This window comes from Crotalus tigris, unplaced genomic scaffold, assembly GCF_016545835.1.
Source record: "Crotalus tigris isolate CLP2741 ecotype Arizona unplaced genomic scaffold, ASM1654583v1 scf7180000017698.756297, whole genome shotgun sequence".
Classification (NCBI taxonomy): domain Eukaryota; kingdom Metazoa; phylum Chordata; class Lepidosauria; order Squamata; family Viperidae; genus Crotalus; species Crotalus tigris.
In genome coordinates this window covers 556,836-584,180 of record NW_024096575.1, presented here as the reverse complement: position 1 = coordinate 584,180, position 27,345 = coordinate 556,836, and the positions used below count along the sequence as shown (strand labels likewise).

Genomic DNA, 27,345 nt, shown 5'->3' with positions numbered 1-27,345 from the left:
TGAATCTGGTTCTCCCATTGACTTTGCTTGTCAGAGGACGCAAAAGGGGATCACATAACCCTGGGACGCTGCAATTGTCATAAATACAAGTCAGTTGCCAAGCATTTGAATTTTGATCAAGTGACCATGGGGGACACTGTAATGGTTGTAAGTGTGAAAAATGGTCATAAGTCACTTTTTTCAGTGATGTTGTAATTTCAAACGGTCATTAAACGAACTGTTGTAAATTGAGGATGCTGCAACGGTTGTAAGTGTGAAAAATGGTCATTTTTTTCAGCATCATTGTAACTTGGAATGGTCACTAAATAAACATTGATGACTATCTGTATATTGCTTTCAATATGTTCCACATTCTGATCTGATTTACACAATGGAAGGTTGTACAATACATATTATCAATATGATATTATGAATAGACTAGACTAGAATAGAATAGACTGGGAGCTGGAAGAGACCTTGGAGGTCTTCTAGTCCAGCCCCCCGCTCAAGCAGGAGAACCTATACCATCTCAGACAAGTGATTTCTTCAAAATCTCCAGTGATGGAGTGCCGTGATTTCTGGAGGCAAGCTGTTCTACTGGTTAATTGTCCTCACTGTTAGGAAGTTTCTCCTTAACGTTGTTTGACTTTTTCTTTTTTCTCATCTCTGCCCACCTCATTGTTTGATTTGTTTTCTTGGGATTTATGATAAGTTTTGGGTTCTAGAGATTCTAAAGATTGGTCACCCTCCCCCCTAAATTTTACTTTAAAGCCCTCCCTATTATATTAATATAATAATATAAAGAGAAACTTCTATCTTCTATTCTCTTACTTTTTCCATTACATACTTTATGTCAGCTATCTGATCATATTTCCCTCTGCCTGTTCTTTTGGCTAAGTCAGTCTGTGCTCAATTCTTTTGTTGTACTGTAAGGGCTTAAATAAAAATTCATTTGCATGATGAATTAGTGCAAGTTGCACATTCTTTCATATCTCTCTCCTGCATAGGTACGCATCTGCATGCCTCTGTGTATATATGTATTCCAATGTATAGGCTTACATAGTGTTGTTTTATTTTTTGTTGACATTGACTTGTCAGCACTTTAATTGCCTCTTCTTCTACAGCTGTAAGCAGATCAGGGAATATTTCATCTGCTTACAGTGCTTTCCTGTTTGACAGTAGGTCTATTGCCTATCATACATCACTTTGCAGTGGAATTAATTCTGAATAAATATTCTTCCTTTGCAAATTTTCTATCATATGATATAATGGTGATATAATGCTATTTGTAAATTATTTCAGTGTAAGCTTTCCATATGATTTAACTTCCTTTGCTTCCATTAGATCTTTTCCATGATAACCTTCAAATGTACATTTTCCTATAATTTCTCTCATCTTAAAAGCACCTCTTCTTTTCTTTTTTCTTATATTTCTTTAAAATATCCACTCATAGCTTCTGGAGGCAAGTCATACCAATTCTTGCTTGGAAAGTTCTTTGATGTTAGAAATTCAGTAATGTCGTTATAGATCATTCTTGCTGCTCAAAGCTTTCATCCACGATTTTGGGGGGGAAGGGTAGAGGTGATGTCATAATTTATGTGTGGGTCCATACCTTCATGTCCGTCTTAACTCCTGGCAACGGCCTAGACAAGTCTCTGTAGTTTTCTTAGAAAGATTTCAAAAGTGGCTTCCCCTTGCCTCTTTCCTAGGGCTGAGAGACAGTGACTGGCCCAAGGTCACCCAGCTAATTCTGTGACCATAGTCTAGCCTGATTTCTATTCCAGTTTTTTAACCACTATCCAACTAGCTTTTATACTTGAAAAGGTTAAAAATATTTTTTCTCCTTCAGTTTTTATAATATTTCTTTTATTTTTGCATAGTTTCTCAGGTTCTTTTTTTTTCCCAAAACAATTTTTATTAGTTTTCCATTTTACACCAACACAGCTTAAGAACCCACGTGGAAACATGGTGATCCATTTTTTAAAAAAAACAAGCAATAACATAGTACATATATACCCAGTATTTCTTTAAAATTTCCCTCTCTATCTACATAGAATATTATAATCAAATTAATACCTTTTCAAATAAATTCATTCATCACTATATCTAACCATCAACTGCATTAATCAATAAAAATTTTAATCTATAAAATTACATTTCTTAAGAACATTATAATCACGTTAATATCTTTCTAAAACCAATTCATTCACTAATATAACATTTCATCCAAGTTTTATGATTAAAAATAAACTAACATTCTCTCTCTATTTATGTTATTATAGGCTTATTAAATGTCACTCTATATGAATTTCATTAATCAATAAAAGTTTACAAACTCATTATCCATCCCAAAAATCCTGTATTATGCTTTCTTAATTTTATAAATATTTAATCTTAAATTAACATATTCATTTACTATTCAGGTGCCCCAATTGTTTTTTATTTAAGCATTATTAACTCCAAAAATAAATTCTTCTCTTTCTCACCAATCTTCTATTGTTTTTCACTATGTCTCCAAATCTCCAATAATTAATTCCATCATTTCCCATATTTCAGTTCTTTTCTCATTATACCATCTCTAATATTAAAAACATATAAAGCCCTTTTAACAAAATCCAAATCTAACTCAATCCAAATCGCTATAAGGCCTTTACCACATTGCTATAGTCAGATTTAATATTTGTATCTTATTCTGGGTTTCTTTCTAGTTCAAACAGGTTTCCATAATCGGGCCTCCGCCTGCCACACTATACACTCCAAAAAGAAAGCTCCCCTTATACATTTTGTTAAATTAGTATGATTAATCTGAATGACTCGTAGCAGAACATCATTCCCCCTTTCATTTAACATTAAGTAAATTTCACTTAAAATCCTTTCTTTTATATTGTCCTCTTTAATCACATGATTCTCTTCTTCCCATGTTTTTTTCTCTATCTCAACTTCAAATGGCGTCTGCAAACCAACTTGCCATTCTTAAACAAGATCGTCCAGTTCCTTATCATAAGTCCTTTGTCCATTGATATCAAATCTCTTTTCCAAAATCAATTGATTTTCCGCCGGGAACTGGAACCGGAAGACTTTCTCAGGTTCTTTCATATGTTAAGCAAATTGAATCTGTTCCTTAAATTGGTTTCTATCTGTATCTTTTGTCCAGACAAAATCCTGCTAGGACATCTATTCTTTTCAACTTTCTAAGTTTAAATCTGTTTTCCAATCACCCATTTGTAGTATTGTAGTATTGCCTCTTATATTTTGCCATAAAATTCTTCAGTGTCTATAACTATTGGAAGGTACATAGATTGGTATAGCACTGATATTTACCAGGTCTAATAAATATAATTAAAGTATTCCAATTTAAAAAGACCCTATTCCAGTATATCTAAAGTTATTTATTCATACAATTTCCAATTTAGTATATTTCATTTCCAATCCAACAAATACATATTTTTCTCATTGTGTGCTTTTCACACTACATGCTCCAACTGTATGCAACCTTGTAAAATGAAGAATTCTGATACTTGGTTTGGGTCTACGCATTTCATCATTTCCAAAAAAAACCTGGTGAAAGCTTTCACTGTGTCCTAATACAGATAGTCCTCAATTTATGACTGCAGTTGGGGCTGGAACTTCCGTCACTAAGTGATGCGGTCATCAAGTCGATTGTGCTTGATTTTACAACCTTTTTTCATGTGCTTTCAAATGCAATCACATGACCCTGAGTCTTTGCAGCTGTAGTAAAATATACCTCAGTTGCTCAGTGCCTGAATTTTGATCATGTGACTTCAGAGAGATAAGGATGAGGACTTGTTTTTTTTCAGCATCAAAGTAGCTTCAAATGGTTATTAAAAGAATGGTTAATGTCAAGGGCTATATCTATAATTAGAGGTCTGTCATCCAACTTGGGAGTTTCATAATTGTGCACTCAGATTCATCTTACAACAACAGAGAAATAGTAGCCATTTCCTTCTAGCAGGTTTACTTAGATGGCCCGGTTTCCTTAGATCTGTTGATCCTTCTGCCCTCAACCCCACTATGGATTAGTTTTGACTGCATCTCTCCCTTTATGACCTTACAGACAATTGTGACTTTACTGGGAACACATATTTTCACCATATTAAATTGCAAATTAAACTAGTTATTTCCTAACTATTTCCTATTGTGGAGTTCAACAAATCTAATGGGCATTCCATTTGCATAGGAATTTGCCAACTATCAAGAAACAATTGTTTAGTGAAATATCCAAAATTACTTCAAAGAAACCATGATTGCTAAAATGGTATGAAACTGACCATTTCTTTTTCTACATTAGAAGTATCACAAATTTCCCTTTTTTAGCATTTAGAATTAAATGGTAAACTAAATGAATTCAGTTTTTCCTTTGGTTTTAGATACTCAATACTGCACACTAAATACAGAACTCCATATCTTGGCATCTGGGGTATAGCTTGAAATATGTTAGAGGTTATAACATACTATAAATATTAGTTATAAACTATTAGAACTCTTCATCCACAGGATTCAGCACAGATATCTATTGCTGGAAATTATTAATGTATTAATAAAAAGTTATGATTATTACACTGGCAACAATTAGAGAAAAATCTAATTAATCCATCTATTTCAATTTTAATATTAGTCATGCAACATTCAGCAGTATATGGAATAGCAGGCTATTTCAATATATATTCCAAATCAATTACACATTTTCAGAAACTTATATTTTATCTTATTCATAGATTAGTGCATTCTCATAAAAATTACAATTTAGTATCTAATATCAATGAAGCTTCAGTAAACACTTGCAACTTGTGAAAAATACACATTCAGAAATATACTGTCCCAAAGGTGCTTTTTCAAGAGGCAATTGGACTTTTCCTTGTTTTTCCTTGAAGATATTTGTTTTTCTATGAAGATGTTTCGAGAGAAGCAAAACTTCTTCAAGGAAAAACAAAAAAAAGTCCAATTGCCTATTGACAAAGCACCTTTGGGACAATCATGACTTGAATGACTGAGAATCTCCATAGACAAGAAATATACTGCTTCAATTGGGAGAGGGAGGGAGGGAGGGAGGGGGGAGGGGGGAATAAATTTACCTCAGTTCTGAACGATACTGTTGTATGGAAGGGAAATGATTTGTACATTTTTAGATAATTGCCACCCATCGCTTTGTCTAGGTCACAAATTATTTATCCCACTGCAACTCTTCCTGACAGCAAAGTAACTGATTCAGTGATATAAAATCCAATGCAGGCCTTTCACAACACACAAAATTTAAATGTATAAATAGCAAACAAGGTATTCCTGCTGCCTAGAAAATCGTACCTTGGTGGAAAATATTGAAGCACATTATTTCTTTTACTGCATAATATTTTCTTGTTTTCTGCTACGAAAACAGGGGAATTCATTTACTGTATCGTGGAAAAAACGAATGTTTTGCACTGCAGAGGTGAGGAGAGATACCAGCCCCCAGGCAAGATGCTCAGCTCAGTGAGAAAGCTTAGATTAAAAAATAAAAACCAGCAAATTTTTCTGCACTGAACAACAGGTTTTTTTGAAAATTAAAATTCATCAGGGGAGAAAACTGCAACCCCATTTATTCCTTGTTTGTTTCTTTTATCTGCTGTAAGTTGGTTTAAGAGAGGGCAAGGGCAACGTGAGTAGTATGTTGAAAGAGAATCTCAATTTGGGCTCTTCTTGTTGAAAGGTTATCAACTTTACTTTTCAGTAAACTCCATTCAGAGTAGAGTTGAGGCAACTGGATGCCACACAGAGTTTTCAGGATATATTTTTTCTTTTCAACAGAGAGAAACTTCTGCCACTACCGAGGATTGAACTCTCAACCTTCCGACTGGAAGGCAAGCGTCTTCACCACTAAGCCACCACGCCTCTCTATCTTAACCCTTTTTGTGTTTGGGCTATATCTGTGAGGGCTTAGACAAGAACAGTGTGTTAACCATAAGTCTGCAGAAGAACACCACACACACATACACAAACAATTACAATTTAGCAATTTGCCATCAAATTTCAGTGGACAAGTTCTCATGGACTACAGAAAATATGTCTGAGGCAGCCACATGCAGATTGTGCCCTGTTAGTTGCCCATTGTAGAAATCAGTCAGAATAGATGGTTCAATGCTTGCTGGGAAAAAATAATAATCCTAATTTCAATTATTCCCAGAGTGTTATTGAAAAGCTATCTGTATTCCCTTTTTCTCTCAAATACTTGTACACAGATTAAGAAAAAAAAGTCCTCCTGTTCAAAAAAGAACTTTGGTGAGATGATATATTTAATTGTAACCCAGGTTTATCTTATTAAAGGCCAGGCCTTTGCACATTATTCAAACATTGCAGAAAAATAATTTTGCTGGGGTCATATCATTTTAAATCAATTGATAACCGTAGGATAAAAAGAGGGATTCAGTGAATCCAGTCTATGACAATAGTTTGCTCAAGTTTAGAACTAGGAAGAATGGTGCAGCACCAATGGAGGTTGGTGCTTAAAATACATTGTAAACCAGGCATCTTATGTTTGACTATGGCACTGTTGTGCTGGACAGTTTCCTGATGCATTTCATAGGCTCAAGATCAGTTCAACCTAGGAATTAGTTGATGTGGTTGAAGCAAATGCCATTTAAAGTGATTGTTCCAGGAAGCAAAATATGGCAAAATATGGCTTTGTTTAATAATTTCTCTTAAGTAAGCTATGGCTGAGCAGATATCTACAGACCCCTCTCATCCTGGACATAAACTGTTTCCTTCAGGACAGCCTTATAGGGCATTGTATGCCAAGACAACTAGACACAGGGATGGTTTTTTCCCTCATGCCTTCACCCTGCTGACCACCTAATTCTTGTAGTTCTTTCTAATGTGTACATGATACGATACAATACAATACATGTACCATTATTTTCTAACAAATTATATGGAAATAATTTAAGTGAACTTCAGTTTCCCAGTACATAAATAATTTTCTTATTTATCTTTTGCAGTCATTTGTGTAAAACAAGTCCCTAAATGAGAAATTGGTCATTGTTTAAATTGAGATATAAAACCAATGAAATGCCTTTCTTTCTTACTCTCTCATATTGAAAGTTTGCAGGATGAAATTTAATTTTACTCTTACTGAAGCTAAGTTTCTAACATTTCAGGCTGGATAATAGAAGTTATCCTTGTTTAGTGACTGCCTCATTTAATGACCACAGGTACAATGGGGATAAAAAGTAACTCTGTGTCCAATCTTCTCAAGTACAGACTTCACACATCTGTAAAATAAAGGAAAGCTGAAGTAAGATCATAAGCACAGTCATGGTTTCATTCAATGATCACTTTGCTTAGCGACCAATTTGTCAGTCTCAATTGTAGTTGCTAAATGAGGACTATCTGTAATACGATTTTGATTTGAATTAATGTTATAATTGTATACAGTTGGATGGGTTTTTTTTTGCTGTCTTAGAAGTTATATTTAAAATTTTATCAAAAATTTCTCCTTACATTTATTTTAATTCAGCATTTATATTTTGTTTTATTTCTTTTGTAAGAGTCATTAGAGCATATACAGTAAAACAATGTAGGTAGTCCTTGAGTTACAACCATAACTGAGCCCCAAATTTATGTTAAGTGAGACATTTGTCACATTTTACAACCTTTCTGGCCACAGGTGTTAAGTGAATCACTGGGTTTTCCATTCATCTGCTTGTCAGAAGATTGCAAAAGGTGATCACACAATGCTGGGACATTGCAACAGTCATCATCATCATCATCATATCATCATCATCATAATAATAATAATAATAAAAAAACAACTTTATTGTCATTGTATATGTATACACAGTATATACATACAATGAAATTTATGTCACACCCACAGACCAGGTCCCACACACATAATCTCCAAACACACACACACACACCACAATTCCCCACCCCTAAAACCACCTAAACATCCACCCAACAGACCAAGTAATACTGTCCAACAGTTCACTGATGGTGGCCCTTTAGTTCATTATTAAGTGCAATTACAGCTCTGGGATAAAAACTATTCAGAAAACGTGTGTCCGAGTTTTAAATGTTCTATATCTTCTGCCAGAAGGCAACAGTCCAAAGAGATTGTAAGCATAAATATGAGTCAGTTGACAAGCATCTGAATTTTGATGACATGACCATGGGGATGTTGGAAAAGTAACTGAAAAATCACTTTTTCAGTGCTGTTGTAACTTTGAATGGTCACTAAATGAATTGTTGCAAGTTGAGGACTAACTGTATATACCTTATCTCAAGATCAAGGAGAACCTCTTACTTTGCTCTCCTCCAGGACATTCCATCCCAAATTTGCTATCATTTCTCCATCAGTATTCAATCAGAACGCTCAGTTCAAGATCCTGTTCCACAAAATTTAGATTTTTCTGTAGCTTTCTTGGCTTCTTCGTGTTTGATGGTTCTCACAATAAAAAAACTGTAAACAGAACAAAATATTGAAGTCTACAGAATGAATGGAAAGACAAACATTATTTTCTACCTACATTCTTCAGAATATAACAATAGAATGTTAATAAAAGCCTTTCGCTGTAAGTATTCCTTTTTGTGATTACATTAATGCATTTTATTGCAGGCTGCTGCGAACACCTTTTTGCTGAAATGTGGGATAAAAATATTGCATTGTTTCTACAACCCAACAATAAATCATCTCAACCATACTGTGTCCACCATAGTGTTGCTAGCTTCCAAGAAATATGCATAAGAGATTGCTAGCATCAGATTTCCAGATAGATGAATGGCATGAAGATTATGAGATATAACATAAAGAAAAACAATTGGGTTTTAGAGCGTTACGTTTTTAATGCTCAGGACAGCTAAGAGGTTTTATCCCTACCAATATTAGAGATGATTGGGAAGAATAATCTACTTGTTTAGATGCAAATTGCTTTGGCCAAACATTATTATTTTGATTCTTTTTTGCTGCAGAACCGAGTGCTGCTCCTACTGATGTCAAGGCTACAGGACTGTCTGTATCAGAGATTCTTGTTGCGTGGAGTCACAACAAAGACAGCCTAGGAAGGCCTCAGGGATTTGAGGTATTTATATAAAATATAATCTGGGTTGTCTGAATGGCGCAGGGGAGGGGGGGGCTCCTTTTCTCCCTGATCTGCTAAAAGCATTGTTTGAAATAAGATTTAAATCTTTAGAAAATATTGGTAGCAAAGGAGACCAAATAATTCAGTCAGGATTGGATTACCCATTATACTAAGGCGTTTAATCCCTAGAATGTTAGGCATAACTTTCATATCTCCTATCTTTCTCATGCAAGCATATTATCAACAAGGTGATTTCCTGTGGGTTTTCCAAACATTTTTTGCTATCCAAATTTGCTTCCTTTTACCTGAAAAATAGGTGTTGCACTTTGACTGATTTTAGAAGCAGTGGTGGTTTTCTTCTTATGCAACCTACATAACAAAGAGCATGGCTTGAGGGACCATCTTACCCCACTGGGATTGGCCCATCCCACTCATGCTAGGAGAGGAGGCATGTTGCGGGTCCCATCAGCCGGATTATTCCAGCTGGCGGGGTCCAGGAAAAGGGCCTTCTCTGAAGTTGCTCCTGCCCTCTGGAATCTCTTGCTCCCTGAGGTGAGGTGTGGCCCCAATCCACTCAACCTTTTGTAAGGGCCTAAAGACCTGGCTCTGATAGTTGGTTTCCAGTTGTGAAACAGAGCAGGGGAACTGGTTGATCGAGGAAAAACAGATCCCAACTCCTTCTACTCCATCCCCTCTGATATGTCATCAGATTTCAATGTTTAGTTTTAATTTAATTTCATCCTCATCATTCTAGCCATTGTCTATATGCTGCAGGATGAAGGCCTCTTCTGCATGTTTCCAACCAATACAGTCTTGAGTTTTCCTTTGTTACTTGGACCCACAATATTTGCTGAAATTTATTTATGTTTTAATGTATTGTATAAATACATTTTGGTGACCGTAAGCCACCCAGAGTTACTTGTGGTAACATGGGCGGCCAATAAATTTTATTAATAAATAAATAAATGGCTTAAACTGAAAGATAGATAAGATAGATAAGATAACCTTTATTGTCATTTTTTTTTCTGTGAGCACACTGACCCACATTAACAAATGAAATTCTGTTGCCTGTTCCCAAAAGAAAGTATATTTAATACTTCTTTTGGGAAAAACCTTCAGAGCATAGTAATGTTGAAGGATTTACAATAAATCTTTTTCTCTAGAAAGTTCATAATTCCAACCTCTGTAGAGAATTTAGGGCACGAAGGGAACTGAAAAGCTAGGGAATTACAAACTTTTTTTCTAACCTGATTACACTCACTCTTGCTAAGTTTCCACCAGCTTGTATCTAACTTTTTGAGTCTAGCACAATTTGCCTTACAATAGCTTCACTCCAGTGTTTCGTGTAATATCATCAAAACAAGCAATAAATAAAATTATTTATTTATTGGCAGACCTGGCTCTGCCAATTGGCCTGATGTGGGAGTTCCATGTTGGAGGTGGCTTCTGGATTGATGGCAGATTCCACTTCCCCCATCCCTTGCTTCTACTCTCTACCTAGCCATCTTTCTTTCTTGGTAATCATAGAGTTGTATTTCTTTTTCATTGTTTATTTTATTGTTCTGTTATCTATTACTTCTGTTCTCTTCACACCCTTTTCATTTCTTCCTTTTTACTGTAGTAAGCCGCCTAGAGTAGCCTCCCGGCAAGATAGGCACCAAATAAATTTAATAAACAAATTAATAAAGGATTCCTATGCAGGTTGATTTGACACAGGGCACTGTGTGTCCCTGGACTTATGCTGGCAAAGCAAAGTAGGGTGGTCTTTTGCTTTTGCTCTCCTTCTCTGGTCTTTTCCTTAGTTTGAATAAGAGACAAGCAGCATCAACTCCAAGATTGGCAAAGGGATACTAGACTAGAGGATCTTTGAAAACAGAAAGTTCTGGAAGTTGCAATTTGAATATGTCTGGGAAGCACCAGATCAAGTAGGAATATGGGAATGTGAGACCTGTTGAATTTCTGCAAAACCATTTGAAAATTAGGGTTATCCATAAGAGGGCCAAAAAAAGTCAAGATGATGGTTGCAAATGCACAGCCAAATTTCACCCTTTTTGAAGTGTGCTGCACATGTGCTACACATAAGGAATGGAGTATCACAGCCACCTCTCAACATTTTTGATACCCTCTTGCAGATAGCCATATTGACTTTTTTTTTTACCTGAGCTGAGCTTCCAGTGACAGCTTCTCTGCAGTTTTCTTGGTCACATTACTGAAATGGTTTCCATTACGGCATTCTTAATTTAGCAAAGACTAGTCTTATTTAAAGGTGTGGTTTAGGTAGACACCTAAATAATGTAGTGACAATTGTATTGCATGCACATGATAGGAATAATTTCAGATTCACACTGAAATAAAGAGGTTTTTTTGTTGCACTACACAAGCATAGAGACAAACCTTGCATAACATCTAGTACAAAGAGAGTACCTGCACTGAATGACTTAGAAGGGAACTGTTCTGTATTCATATGCTGCAAGCATATAATCCCAAGAGTAGGAGAAGCTCAGAAAAGGCACACTGACAGCCAGACTTGTAAACATCAAAAACTACTTCAGCCTTGTGTGGAAAGGAAGAGAAGGTATTCCAGAGAGAGGGTTTTTTTCCCTGAATTACACTCAACAGGAACCAGTTCTCTCTTAGAGTAACACAAATCAAATCCTTTCCCTTTCTCTCTGTCCCTCAGCGATGCTGGTTCAGTATGATTAGACCTCTACAATGTTTCCTCAGGTGTTCTGTCATCTCCAATTCATTACATGGATGAAGAGCTTCTGAGCACTATGGTTGACAGGGAAGGAAATATTGTTTCTGTCATTTCCTCACTGAATTCAGTCAAAGAGGGCTAAGGATGAATAGTAGATTTCTTTGAAGACCTACCAGTGTGGGCTACCCTTGAGACTTTGAATTTGCTTTGGAATTCCTGACTGCACTCATTCTGTTTCATCCTTATTTACTTTATGCAGGAGGCAGCAGAGAAAGCATTATAAATGACAGAAATAACAGAACGTAGAAGGCAGAAGAGTAGGGATGAGGTAGTGCTTAGAATGGTGAGCTAAAACTGCAGTTTTGTGTCACCACTCAGTTTACTCAACGGTCTATTTTCTAACAAGCCCCATTCACTAGGACTGACAATGTTACATAGTTGGGTATAGTGGAAGGTAGTCCGGGGTCCCAAGGGGAGGGGCTGCTTCCCAGAGGCAAAGAGGCAGCAGAGCTTAAAAGTTCAGTAGGCAGGAAGAGGATCAAGATGGCTCCAGCAGTTCATATAGGTAGGCAGGAAGTTAGATAGATTAAAAATAGATAGCTAGATAAATGATAGCTAGCTAGATAGCTAGACAGACAGGGAAGAGAGATGCAGATAGTTGCTTCAGGGTGGCAAGATTCTGTCTATAGGTGAAGAGCAATAAAGGAAACTAAAGTGTCATTCTTGAGCCCTGACACCAGTCTTGACAGACTGAAGCAACTATCTGCATAATTACAGATATTCTATTCCTGCCTATCAAATTTCCCAAATTCTGTTGTCTCTTTGCCCTCTTGAAATCAGCCTCTCCCCCCTAGGACTTCAGACTACATTCCACTATATCAGGTAATGAAATATCTGCAAGCAAACAACCAAGCTCAAAGAGTATCAAAGACTTCACTAGCTATTTTATCTCAATCTAATCTAGGGAAATACCCCAAACTCAGAGCATCTGATCTATGACTTCTTCAAATTAGATATGAGAATAATTTGGAAAACCACTGCCAGGGAATCATAACATGTAATGTAAGGAAGCAAAAGTAGCATTATCTTTCAGTGGATCCTGGCCATACATTATACATTCTTCCTGCAAGCTAGTAGATAGTGGTAGTCACCATTTTGAATTTCCCATTGATGTTAAGTTATCTGAAGTATAAAATGATGAACATTCAATTTCTACCTTCCACTTATAATATCAGCCAGGAAAAGATGCTGATAGCTGCAGCATCATTTCTAAGGGTAGCACAGGCAAAATTGAACCTCTCCTAAACTTTCCTGAGGCAGATGAGCCCAGTTTAGTTATATCAGATGTTGACATAAGACTTGTGTTCGTCCTTTATATTTTATGCAGGGATTGTGGGGGTAAATGAAGAGGGGAACAATGCATCTCATTCTGAATTAATTGAAGGAAGAACAGATTAAATATAATTAAATAAATTAATGTTGGCTTGATATAGGAGACTCATCTTCAAGATCACATTCAGCCATGAAACTCCCCAGTGTCTAGTAAAGTCACTGATAAAGGCCTTCCTTCTTCATGACAATAAATAAAAACTGATTTCCAATGCTGAATTGGTTTTTGTTCATTCAAATGGTTTTTCTTAAAATTTGGGGGTCTTATTTCAGGTTGTACACAGCTTTTGGACTAGGGCTGGTAGTCTTTACCAATCAATAGTCTTCTTCTGCACAGACCTGTTTTCAAAAAAAGCACTGGAAGAAATTATCCAATATAAGTAGGCTAGTTTTGATTCCACTCTGTAGATTTGGGTACAGATTTTAAATCATTCAGCTTTGAATGCTTCTTGCTATAAGTGAAATCTTGCCTTATTATATCTTATACATTTGGATCTGTCTGTCTGTCTGTCTGTCTGTCTGTCTGTCTGTCTGTCTGTCTGTCTGCCTGCCTGCCTGCCTGCCTACCTACCAACCTATCTATCTGCCCAAACTTATCTTCTAGATATGTTTGGAGTACAACTTTCTGCTTCTGAGTATATTTGGACAGAAGATACAAAAAGATGGAAAAAAACTGATTACAGTGAAGATCAACAACTAATAGCCCCTGAATAAAAATAAATTATTTGAGAAATTCCATCCGATTCCCTTCTGTTGTCAAGTGGATAGACAGAAGTCAATAATGAGGATGGCAACCATGAACATACAAATTCACTGCTATCAACATTTACCTCATAATGAATTGTCAGTTTCATAAAAAATAAAGTTCCTCCTAAGGCTGAGGATCTATTTTAAAGAACATTATATGGTAACGTAGGCTAGAAATAGTAGGAGTAACCCTAAGTGCGAAGGGGTCTTTTACAAATGATCTCTACTCAACCCATTGTCTTTCATTGGCAGGTTGGCTACTGGAAAGATATGGAACAAGAAGAAGCAGAGGAGAAGGCCAGGTCAGAAGGGAATGAGTCCTCTGTCATTCTCACAGGGCTAGAAGGCAACACCCTGTACCACCTGAGAGTGAAGGCATACAACTCAGCAGGCTATGGACCACCAAGCAACATTGTCCATGTGGCCACTAAGAAATCTCGTAGGCTACCAATTTTTGCCTTCCAATTCTCCTTTTTCTCCTTTTAGTTTAGCTACATATCAAATAACAAGACCAAGAAAGGGACACTTGACTTGTTGTTAGCGTAATCCATAACCCCACTTCAAGAGACATGCATTCTTTTAAAAAGAGTATAGCTATTATTGTTATTCATGAGAGACAAAAAAGTATCTTTCTGGAAGACAAAGCTATGTGCAACAGCAAAAGGAAATGTAACAATTCATCCGTAGTTATTAAATTTAGAGCAAGTGATTCTTTCCTACCCCTGCCGCCCAGCTTTTGAAAAAGTTCTTCAAAATGCTCTAACATTTTATTTTCTTTTTTTTTTCAGCACCTAGTCAAGCACCAAACATTATGTGGGTTCAGGATGGTCCCCATGTTTCCTTAGGATGGGAGCCTGTAAAGCCTTTAGCTAATGAGTCCGACGTCATGGGATACAAGGTCAGTTTGCCAGATTTACTAACCAGCTCCCTCTCTGGTTTTCCCCCACCCTTTTCTTTTCTTTCAGCAAAAATACTTAGGATTACAACATCATCACTATTTCACATTTGAGGGGTTCCAGAAGAATGAATGCCTAGAAAACTAGGCACAGATGAGAATGGTCATACGGTAGTGGTATGGGGATAGGGGCAAGCTAAGTGAATGTGGGGCCCAGTGGCCTAGTGATTAAGATGCTGGGCTTGATCTGAAGATTGGCTGTTCAAGACTCAAGTGCTGTGTGACAGAGTGAGCTCCCATTCTTGTCCCAGCTCCTGCCCATCTAGCAGTTCGAAAACATGCAAATGCAAGTAGGTAAATAGGTACCACTTCTGTGGGAAGGTAACAGCATTATATACACCTTAACATATAGTCATGCTGGTCACATAACCATAGAAATGTCTTCGGACAGTGCTGTCTCCGTCAGCTAGGAAGCAGAGATGGGGCGTTGTCTTACCTGAACGCCTTTTCTCAGTACAGAGATGGAGAATCCACCAATGGTTTTCTCTATCTGCCTGCTCTTGAGACCAAGTAGCCAAACTTGACACACACCCTCTTGCTAGGAGATCCAGTCTTAACGAGGGCGAAAGTGGCTGAAGGTGGACAAGGTGTTGGCTCTCGATCCCTTAAATTCGGCCTAACTGACCTAAAGGGCAGGTGTGGATTCTCCATCTCCGTACTGAGAAAAGGTGTTCTGGTAAGACAACGCCCCTTCTTCAGTACAGGAGATGGAGAATCCACCAATGGGATATACCAAAGCCTCACTGTCCCAATGGGTGGGAAACAGATAAGGCCACAACAAGTGTCCCCAGAGACCATCTGCTGAAGGACCCTCCGACCAAAGGAGGCGTCCGCCGAAGCAAAGCGGTCAATCCTGTAATGGCGTACAAACGGGGAGGGCAAGAACCATGTTGCAGCCCTGCAAATCTCCTCGATGGACACCTGAGTTGCCCATGCTGCAGAGGTCACCGCACTGCGAGTGGAATGGGCAGTAAGATGACTTGGAGACAGCAGGGAAGAGGACTGGTACGCCTCCGCGATACAGGCCCTGATCCACCTGCCAATAGTGCCAGCGGAAACCTTCTGTCCTAGAGAAGCCGGATGGAAGGAGATAAATAGAGCCTCAGATCTACGAAAAGGCTCCGTGCGCTTCATGTAACAACGCAGTGCCCTGCGGACGTCCGGTGTGTGCCACTGCTGCTCCAAGTCATGGAAAGGATTGGGGCAAAAATTTGGCAAAATGACTTCCTGTGCCCTATGGAAAAGCAAGTTGACCTTGGGCACGAAGGCAGGGTCCAGACGAAGGACCACCCAATCACTGTGAAAGATACAAAGGTCATGTCTGCTGATGTGATGACGATCAAGAATACAACTTTAAGGGACAAGTTCTGCAACGGAATAGTAGCTATGGGCTCAAAGGATGGTTTTGTTAGAGCGCGAAGCACGCGAGGCAATTCCTAAGAGGGGACCTGTGTACCACGGGAGGCCTGGTGTTGCACGCACCCTTGATGAAGGCGCAAATCCTAGGATGGTGAGCTAAGGGGACTGAATCCGCACAAGTGAGTAATGTTGACAGGGCCGCCACCTGTCTACGAATAGTCGCAGGGGCCAGGCCTCTGTCCAGACCATCCAGAAGATAATCTACGATCTGAGGGATGGTCAATTTGTAGACATCCAGTTGCCACCTTCTACACCAATGACAAATTGTTTTCCAAGTAGAATCATAAATGCGGTTGATCGCTGGGCGACGAGAGGCCTGAATCATGGTAATTGCACAGGTGGAAAATAATTCTTGTGTCATGATGTTGCGCTCAAGTGCCAGATGGTCAACTGTAACCATTGAGGGTTCGGGTGTTGGAGGGCCCCCTGGTGTAAGGACACGCGATGTGGAGGAATCTTCCATGGAGGAGACCGGGAAAGATTCACCAAGTCGGCAAATCACGGCCTCTGTGGCCAGTATGGGGCCACGAGGATCACTTCCGCCTGCTCCTTGAGTAGCTTGCGGATGGTCACCGGTATGAGTTGGAGGGGAAGGAAGGCATAGAGGAGACCATGCGGCCTGGAAGAAAATAGTGGGAGTAGTACCTGGGGAGTTGGGCATTGGCTGATGATGCAAACAGGTCGAGGATCGGATGGCCAAACCTGTGGGAGATCTCAGAGAACAGATCCGGATGCAACCCCCACTCCAAGGGGTCCACCGTAGAGCAACTCAAAAAGTCTGCCTGCTGGTTCTCGACCCCCGAGATGTGTTCGGCCCTGAGAGAGGCCAGGTTGGACTCTGCCCAGGAACCCAGGAGCTGTGCCTCGGACATAAGGGTCCTGGACCTGGTGCCCCCATGACGATTGATGTGTGCTTGGACGCCACGTTGTCTGTGAAGATCGGAACGTGACATCCCTTGATTCAGTGCCTAAATTGGCGAAGAGCTAAGTGGATGGCCCTGAGCTCCAGCCAACTGATGTTGTGTCTCAGTTCTGTGCAGGACCAGCGGCCCTGTGCAAACTGAGACTGTAGATGGGCTCCCCAACCAAATAGACTGGCATCCGTTGTGATGGTCTGGTTCCTTGAAGGGTGATCCCTTGGTCACCGCTTGTGAGAACCACCAGCGCAGAGATCTGAGGATGTGAATCGGAAGCCTGACCTGATGGCTGGATGTGCTGGCATTCACCCGTTGAAATGGTAGAAGGAACCATTGGAGGTCCCACAAGTGGAGCCTGGCCCAGGGAACTATGGCTATGTAGGAAACCATCTTTCCCAGGAGCTGGGAGAGTAAGACCAGTGGAACGGTACGGCCCCTGTATACTTGACGAGCCAGATCCCTGATACTGACCAATCGCTCCTGGGAGTTTGTGGTGTCTATGATGGCTCCCAGGTGCAGAAACCTGGATGAGGGAACCGTCTGGCTTTTTTGGAAATTGACCAAGAAACCATGTTGTTGGAGGACCTGAATGGTGAGTTTTAGGTCCACCTGAGCTGTCTGGAAAGAGGACGCTTGAATCAGGATGTCGTCCAGATAACACTGGACGTGTATTGGTACCTTCCTCAAGTGGGCGGCTAGTATGGCCAGGACCTTGGTGAACACCCTGGGTGCTGAGGAGAGGCCGAAAGGAAGGGCCTTGTACTGGTAATGACTGCTCCTGTAACAAAACCTGAGGAACTGTCAGTAAGCTGGATGGATGGGGATGTGGAGGTACGCTTCCATGAAGTCTATTGATGCCAGGAAGTCTCCTTGCCTAATGCCCCCCAGGATGGACTCGAGCGATTGCATCTTGAACTTTTTGTAAGTGATGTAATAGTTTAGACTCTTGAGGTCCAGAATCGCTCTCCATCCCCCAGAGGCCTTGGGACCACAAAGAGGATGGAGTACAATCCCTTTCCCTTTTGGTCTGGCGGTACTGGTTCTATAACCTGAATCTCTAGAAGGTGTTGAATGGCCTCCTGCACGAGACCTTGTTTGAATGGATTCCGGGACATGGGACAGGTAATGAATCGGTCCAGGGGGCTGGCCAGAAATTCCAGGGACAGACCAAACTGGATAATTTGTAATATCAGGTGTCCGTGGAAGTGAGTAAAGGTAGCCTCTGGTACTGGGCCTGAGGCAGTTGTTGTCTGCTGAGCCAATACAGAAGGGGAGCTAAGTGTGGTAGGCGTCCCTGTGAGAGACCACACACCTTGGGCTGAGGTTGAAGGGCCTAAAGGAAGATCAAATTCAGGAACTGCCATTTGATCTGTCTCTAATCCTGCCTGTCTCTGGTGCCTACGGCTGGCTTGCTTTTCCGCCAACTTGGAAGGCTTCTTGAGAGTGGTCTTAGCCTTAGATGTGGACTTGCCTGCCGCCTCCTGTTCAGAGGATTTGTGCCGGCCATAACTAGAGGATGGGGAGGCAGTGCTCATGGATTGAGGCATCGTTGTGTCCTCAATCCTAGGTGAGCAGTCTCAGGGAAACTGAGACGAAGCTCTGGCAGGCAAGCTGTTGGCGGAAGTGAGATTGGAACAAGTAACAAGACTGCTCCCCTGACCACCTGACCAGAAAAAAATTCTATCTGGGCTTTGGTCTCGGCAATTTGAGTCAGATGCCGAAGGCACGGTTGGGGACCTGATCTGGGCTCTGCCCAGAGGCCTTAGGTAGCCAGTCAAGGTGCACCAGTAAAAAGGAAAGCCCCAATTAGGGCACAGAGGGCCTGAAAAGAAAAAAGGTTCTGGCAAGGAAGGATCAGGCTCAACTGGCGGCTACACAATTTGTATTGTATTGCAGAAGATGATGTGTGATAAAAGAGAGACACACCCCAGATGCGGCCTAGGTCAGGCCAACTACTGTGAGTAGGCCTCATTGGGCCTAAAGAAGCTCCCACATGGCACTCAAGATGGCGGCCGTCAGGAGGTGATCTATCTAACTGTGCCCAGAGGAGTGCAGTTAAATTGAAATTGAAAGTTCTAAAGAAGACTGTGCAAATTGAGCCACTGATGGGGCAGAGTGCTGAGCACGCCAAAGGAAGGCCATTCGTAGCTCTTTGGCTGTATCGGCGGCCCCAAAATGGCGGCCGCAACTCGTTCTCTGCTGAGAAAGGTATCCGCAGCCTCAAAGTCAAAGATCCAGGTGGCTGGGGTGATCGCAATAGCAGCAGTAGACGCTGCATCGAAATTGCACCTAGCGATCTTGCTTCCAGACAGCAGGCAAGAAACAAGCTAAATCGGACTTTGTTGCCTTTGTCGGCAACCAAAATGGCATCCGCGATCGATTCCGGCTGCCGGAGGTAAGTCCGGAGGCCCTGAATCGAAGCTCCAATTTCAGACCAGCAGTCTAAAGCATAGCTTTTCAACCAGTGGTACGCATACCACTTGTGGTACATTAACAAGTGGCAGGTGGTACGCAGCCCTGCCTAGCCAAATGTGATGTTGTTCGTCCATCGATTTCAATGAAGACCTTGACATCTTGTGTGTTATGGGCCATCAACGATGTGTCCGTAGGTGGCTAATAAGACCGATGTTAGCACGGAATGTTCTGCCACATACTGAACAAAGAAATGTAGACACTGTTAATTTAGCATTTGCAGCTCTGGCTTTGCAGACTGCTCGCTTTTCTTGTGCCAAGATTGTCCTTCTGTGTTCATATGTCTGGCAAACCTGGTACACCAAGGTGTGCCATGTCGGTTGATCATGCGCCAGAAGTTCCCAAGGGATGGTGTTAATATCCAGGGACTTAAGAGAAGCTTTTAATGTGTCTTTGTATCGCTACTTTTGTCCCCCGTGTGATCGCTTTCCTTGAGACAGCTCACCATAGAAGAGCTGTTTAGGGATGCGATGATCTGGCATCCTTACAACATGGCCCGCCCAGCACGTCTGGGCTTTCATCAACAGAGTGTAAACTGATGATAGACCTGCTCTGGAGAGGACATCTGTGTCTGCTATCTTATCCTGCCACCGGATCCTCAGAATTCTACGAAGGCAAGTCATGTGGAAGTAGTTCAGTTGCCTAACATGCCTCCTGTACACTGTGCAGGTCTCACTAGCATACAATAGGGTAGTTAGCACTGCTGCCTGGTAAACTTTAAGCTTGGTAGCAAGACTTATTCCACAGCGGTCCCACGCGTTAGTCCGCAATCTGCCAAATGCAGAACTTGCCTTGGCAATTCTACAGTTGACCTCGATGTCAATTATCACTGCACGGGAGAGGGTACTACCAAGATACGTAAATTGGTCCACTGCTTGCAGCTTTTGTCCCTTTACTGTGATGATAGGCTCTTGATATTGGGCTTTTGGAGCTGGCTGGTACACCACTTCAGTTTTCTTCGTGTTGATGAAGAGGCCAAAGTTGTCACAAGCGGCTGTGAATTTGTCCATGCTGGCTTGCATTTCCTGCTCCGATACTGCATTAAGGGCACAGTCATCAGCAAAGAGGAGATCTCGTAGCACAGTCTCCTTTACCTTGGTGACAACCTGAAGTCTTCGCAGGTTGAACAGTTTCCCATCGGTTCTGTACCTCAGATTAACTCCCACTGAGCTGTTCTAAAAGGCGTCTGACAGCATGGCTGAGAACATCATGCTGAACAGGGTTGGTGCCAGCACGCAGCCTTGCTTAACGCCATTAGTAACAGAGAAGGCCTCTGAGGCTCCACCGTTACTCAGAACACAAGCCGCCATACCATCATGGAACTGTCGTACCATCAGAATAAACCTGTCAGGGCACCCAAACTTCGACATAATGCGCCATAGTCCTTCACGACTAACTGTGTCAAAAGCCTTGGTGAGATCCACGAAGGTGGTGTATAGTTCACGATTCTGCTCCTGACATTTCTCCTGGAGCTGTCGAGCTGCAAATATCATGTCCACTGTGCCACGCTCTTTGTGGAAACCACACTGTGTCTCAGGTAGTATACCCTGTTCCAGATGGTCAATCAGGCGATTTAGCAACACTTGTGCAAAGATCTTGCCTGCAACAGAGAGAAGTGATATTCCTCTATAATTATCGCAGACTTGTTGATTTCCTTTCCTCTTGTAGAGGTGCACAATGGACACATCTTTCAGTTCCTGAGGAATGGAACCTTGTTTCCAGAAAGATCAAAACAACTGGGTAAGTTTTTCAACAAGCACAGCACCGCCAGCCTTATAGACTTCCGCTGGGATTGCTTCAGATCCTGGCGCCTTACCACTGGAACATTGATTGATGGCCTGTGAGGTTTCAGCCTTTGATGGTAGGGCATCCAGGCTATAGTTCATATCTACCTGGGGTATCCTGTCAATCGCCTCATTATTATTTTTTTTTATTGAAAATTTTTATTTTTTAACATACAAACATTATAAAAGTACAATAAAATTTTAAAGTAAAATAAATTCATAAGCAACCATTGTCTATACTACCTTTACCCCCCCTTACCCTCCCTCCCACCCCCAACCCCCCTCCCTTCACTTCCCAGAGCAGAATACAGGGTTAATAATAACAAAATTTATAATAATAAAAAAAGAAAAAAAAGAAAAGAAAAAAGAAAAGAAAAAAAATCATAATTAACCTTTAACTCCATAACCTATAAAGCAATTCTCTATAATATTTAATATTCATTCATAAAATAAATGAAACTTTTTAATTCCATACTTTTTCTGAATATAATCTATCCATCTTCTCCATACAATAATATATCTTTCTTGTGTATGATCCTTTAAATAAGCAGAAATTTTTGCCATTTCTGCTATCGCCTCATTATTGATGGTGGATGGGCGGTTCAGCACAGAGTGGAAATGCTCAGCCCAACGCTGTAAAATCAGGGTCTTCTCAGTGATAAGAGTTGCACCACTCGAATCCAGTAAAGGAGAGCTTCCTAAGGGCTGAGGTCCATACAGGGATCTAAGGGCTTCATAGAATCGTTTGGCATCATTTCTATCAGCAAACTTCTGGATTTCATCTGCTTTGGCACTCAGCCAGGAGTCCTGCATCTTGCGGAGCTTGCTCTGTACAATCCTGCGAGTGTTTATAAAAGCATTTTTCTTTGCAGTTGACAACAGGTCGTTCCCCTGAACAATTCATATCCATCCATGTCTCAGCTTCTAACAAATGCTATCCTCCCAGTGCAGACAATTTTCATTGAAACACGGACTTCAAACAAAGCAGCAACTTTTACTTGAGGGAGAGACTAAAACTGAATGGAATTTGTGACTATATTTTGCATAGACCGATCCTCCACCAGGGACTATAAACAGGGCAATATGTGCTGCTTGATGTTGTTAACACTACCCCATCTGGCATTAATTGGAGCAGACTGCAGCAAAAGCCATACCAACACTTCAATTTGACAATATTTGCAGTAGGTTTTAAGGAAATGCAGAAGCCAAGGATGTCATAAATGCCATTTATGCCATAAATGCCATTAAAATTAATATTTTTATAGAGCAAAAATGTAAACATAGAGATTTGTTATGATTATGTTGGGGATATCCAGCAATCTGTGCTCAAAACAGCTGTTTTTATTATTATTATTATTATTATTATTATTATTATTATTATTATTATTATTATTAAAAAGGGCCCTTTGCAAGATTTCAACTTTCTTGAATTGCTGGAAATCATTATTGGGCCACATTAAAAATATTATATATGGTATATTCAGTATTATTTATTTATTTATTTATTTTCTGACACTTCTGTTAAAATATATGAAGGGGGGAGCATTTTTTTTCCTAGGACCATTGTTTTTCTTTAATCTCCAAAGCACACTAAAACATAATGGGTTTATTGGTTTTGGCTTATGGTATGATGAACTAGCTATTTCAATTTTAAATATGGTTTCTAGCTTACAAGCTTAATAAAATCCATCCTGTTGTGGTTTCTTTAGCAAACAAAGGTTCTCAATGGGCCAATATGTGAAATTGGAGGTTTTTAAGAAGAGCGTGGACAACTACTTGTCTGGAATGGTATAAGGTTTCCTGTCTTAGTAGGGGGTTGGACTAGAAGATCACCAAGGTCCCTTCCCATTCTGTTATTCTGCTATAGAACTCATATGAAGATACTAAAAGAGAACCTTCATTAGTCAAATAAATCCTAAGTTACAAGTGTTTATTCTGTTGCTATTTTCCTGAATTTGAATTAGATACTGATTGAATACTAGAGTTCTACAGTTCTCCCTATTCTCCAACAGGTCTTGTTAAGGCAAGAAGGACACAGCAATAGCCAAGTAATTGAAACCCAGAAAACATCTGCAGTGGTGCTTCTCCCTGATGTAGGTGTCTATATCATAGAAGTCTGTGCAGTGAGTGAAGGAGGAGATGGCACACCAAGCAGCCAGATCAGGATACCATCTTTTTCAGGTAAGATAATTATCATAATTAGATTACATTCTTAATCTGCCACCATACTTAGATCTTATAGAGCAGGAGTCTTCAAACTTGGACCTTTTATGACTTGTGAACTTCAACTCCCAGAATTCCTCAGCCAGCGTGCCTGGCTGAGGAATTCTGGGAGTTGAAGTCTACAAATCATAAAAGGGCCAAGTTTGAAGACCCCTGTTATAGAGTGTGAGGCTATAAAACTGAATTCTCCGTGTATTTCTACTAATGACCAATCAGACTTGACCAATCAGACTTGATATACTGTTAATACAGTACGTTTAGATGTTCTAAGTATTTCCAATGTCAAGCTCTATATCACAGGCTATTCATCACAGGTTGTCATTGAATCACACACCGCGATACTGACATGTTAGGATTGAAGTCTTAAAGATGCTTTTTTTTTCCTTCAAAAGGCAACTGGACTGTTTTTTTCTTGAGGAAAATAAGCTTCATCAGTTCTGGTTAAGAACTGAGAACTTCTCAGCCAAGAAGCTGTTTTTCTCAAGAAAAATCAGTCCAGTTGCCTTTTAAAGAAAAAAAATGCACCTTTGAGACAACTATGACCTAGATCAGGGGTCTTCAAACTTGGCCCTTTTATGACTTGTGGACTTCAACTCCCAGAATTCCTCAGCCAGCCTGACCTAGATGCCTGGAATCTCCATAGATAGTTAGGGTTGAAGGCCATTAGAATAGAACTTTTTCATAGGAGTGATGGTGCAATTATTGTTACTGCAGTCATAGGCCTGGTGGGTAGGATTATTGTCTTGTTGTACTTATATTTTGTGGACTATTGTTTTACTTGATTGTTTCATTTTTATAATGTTACTGCATTTTGAAGTTCTCAGTAAACCATCCTGAATCTGTCTGATCCAGAAACAGAGGAATATAATAAATAAGTATAACCAAGAGTACCATTTTCAAAATGTTGTAATAATTAATTCTTTTTCTTCTTGTTTTGTTTCAATCCTACCAGGTGGAAAAGTCACAAATTCTCAATCCAGGCTAAATGCTTTTACCACTTCTTCATCGACTGTAACATTTCTATTGGTATTGATGGTCCCTTCAACGTCATGGTGAAGGAAAAGAAAGAAGACCTTTCTCATTTCTCTGGTTGCTTTAGTATGGTAGCACCAACGGATGGAGTTCCACAACCAGAGAGAAAGCAGAAGACTAATTATCAAAGGAATCTCAAAGATGCTTCTTCAAAAGAGAACTGGACTATTTTTTTTTCTGAGGAAAAAGAAGACGTTTCGCTTCTTGTCCAAAAAGCTTCATCGGTTCTTGGATGAGAAGCAAAATGTCTTCTTTTTCTTCCTCAGGGAAAAAATAGTCCAGTTGCCTTTTGAAAAAGCACTTTTGAGACAACTATGACCTGGATGACTGATAATCTCCACACACATATCAAAGGAATGTTTCAGAAATGCAGCCTAGTGCATCAAGAAGAATATTGCAGGCACGAAATAACACAAAAATAATCCACCAGGTGTCTTCTCTTTGGTTTCCATAAATGTCCTCTTTGGGGGTAGGGGATGTTTTTGCCCAACAGAAAATATGCAGATTCTTTGATATAAACTTTTGTAAACTAATGGGAATTACATCAAATTTTATTTACCTTTTTAACTGTATCCATATTAGCTAGCACCAGTCTTATACCCTTAGTAAATTAAATGACTGAAACAGTGCGTCCATTTTGTTTGCACTGTTAAAGATTTTAACAATTTTATGAAAAAAATAATTATTTGGATTCTAGCGAATTATCCTTCCCCTTCTCAGAAGGCTGAGTTTTGTTTTACTTTTTTACTTGTCAAGAGAAAAATGCCATGATGTGACCCGGTTTCAAAAATGACTATAGTTAATGTTGCCTTTATGAAAAAAAAACCCCATATAATTATGATCTTTGGTATGGTACAGTAATTTTTCCTCTGTTTTCTTCTCCGTTTGTATTCTCCAAGCACATCATAAGGCACTTTTCCAGATCCAAGCAAATCTGAAACATACTGAACTGAGAATAAAACTGAGGCCTCTCATTTTGTATTAGATATTGTCCACTACAATAAGGGAGAAAAATTGCTTATTTTTAAAAGCGTAACTATACATGATAGGGAGCACAGATGTTACTGAAATCATTGTTTGACACTTAATCCGAGTCTTCAGCAATTGCTAACTGCAAGTATGAAATTAATGAAGAGAGACAAAGCTGTCTTCCCCAAACAGCTTCCTGTCTTTAGACCTTTATTTTTGTAGTTCATTTTTGTATGGTACTGTACTGTCTATATTTGGTGATTTAGCAAATTGGTATCAATAAGCATTTCAAGATTGGAACAATGTGGTCTTGCCTAGATTGTCCTTAATATGAACCAAGGACATTTTTTAATGTCCAAAATGAAAATGATATGGTTGGGCAAACGCTTTTAATGTTCTCAGGCTTAAGAGTCAAAATCTTTAACCTTTCCATATCCAAGGCCTAGCTTCAAAACAACCTGTAGTGTTGGATCAACTTTTAGTTCTTATCATCATCTCATTATCATCCTCCTCCATCACCTCCTTCTCCTCTTCCTTCTCCTGCTCTGCTCCTACCCTCTCCCTAAGTGCCCGTGCACGTTATATTCTCATTTCTCATATGCAACTACTTCTGTACCAAGGCATTCTATCAAGGTCTGAAAAGGGCTCATGAGAAAATGGATAGTGCCAGAGAATTTGAATAAATCAATGCTAATATAAAGCTTCCCTGCACATACTTATGAGATCTAGCGGTAGCTTCATTGTGCTTTCTTTCTTCCAGAACATGTACTGTAATGGAACTTTACATTACATTTAAGAGAAGCTGAGTTTTTTCTCAATCGCAACCCAAATAATTGCATCCTGGATTGTTTTTTTTATAGTGGTCTTCCCTGCTTCCTATTATCTTCAACCATTCTATTCCAAGAGACAGGGTGGGGACGCAATGGGGGAGGGGAAGCCCTATGGTGTAAAATTAGTAAAAGAAATGTACTAGAGAAATATTTTCCCAATGCAGGTGGTGGAAAATATTATTCATAGACACACAGAGATTTGGCTTTGCATAACCAATAATTTGTATTGACAGTACATTCCACTATTACTGGAATTTGCTTTTGAATACAGAATAATAGAATTTGAAAGGACCTTGGGTAACTTCTAGTTTAAACCCTGCTCAATCAAGAGACCCATACCATGGCTGTTCAGTCATAAAAATTTCCAGTGATGGAGCACCCACAACTTCTGGAGGCAAGCCATTCTCATTGCCAGAAAATTTCTCCTTAGTTCTAGCTTGGTTCTCTCCTGGGATAACCTTCCACCTGTTATTTCTTATCTTGCCCTCAAGTGCTTAAGATAATAGGTAGATCACCTCTTCTCTATGATAACCTCTCAAGTATTGGAAGACTGTTATTGTCAACACTGCAAATATTGTATATTCTTGCTTTTGACAATATGCAGAATTTTGGGGTTAATAAAGAGCAGAAGGGGCGTTGGGGGTAAAGCCCGGGAAAGAAAGAGGAAGAAAACATTTGACCTTCACACTAATTGGATAGTGTGAGATATGACGGCTAATTTAGGGAGGGAACATGCTGATAATTTAACTGCTCAGAGGAAGAGAACTTAGATCCTAGCATCCCTCCATTGTGCCTGTGCTGACATTTTGTAACAATAAAAGACTTTTAGGAAAATAAATGCCTGGAAGTTCTTTGGAATG

The 27,345-nt window shown here is 39.8% G+C and overlaps 1 protein-coding gene across 1 annotated transcript in view; it reads left to right on the top strand.

Annotated features, from left to right (window-relative positions):
- Positions 1 to 27,145, top strand: part of CNTN5 (contactin 5) — a 139,212-nt gene extending 112,067 nt beyond the window's left edge. The window contains exons 9-13 of the mRNA XM_039338372.1: positions 8,941 to 9,050; positions 14,137 to 14,323; positions 14,673 to 14,782; positions 23,444 to 23,612; positions 24,607 to 27,145. Coding sequence (XP_039194306.1) covers positions 8,941 to 9,050; positions 14,137 to 14,323; positions 14,673 to 14,782; positions 23,444 to 23,612; positions 24,607 to 24,710 — 680 coding nt within the window. The 3' untranslated portion in view covers positions 24,711 to 27,145. The remainder of the gene's footprint in view (positions 1 to 8,940; positions 9,051 to 14,136; positions 14,324 to 14,672; positions 14,783 to 23,443; positions 23,613 to 24,606) is intronic.
- Positions 27,146 to 27,345: the final 200 nt, after the last annotated feature.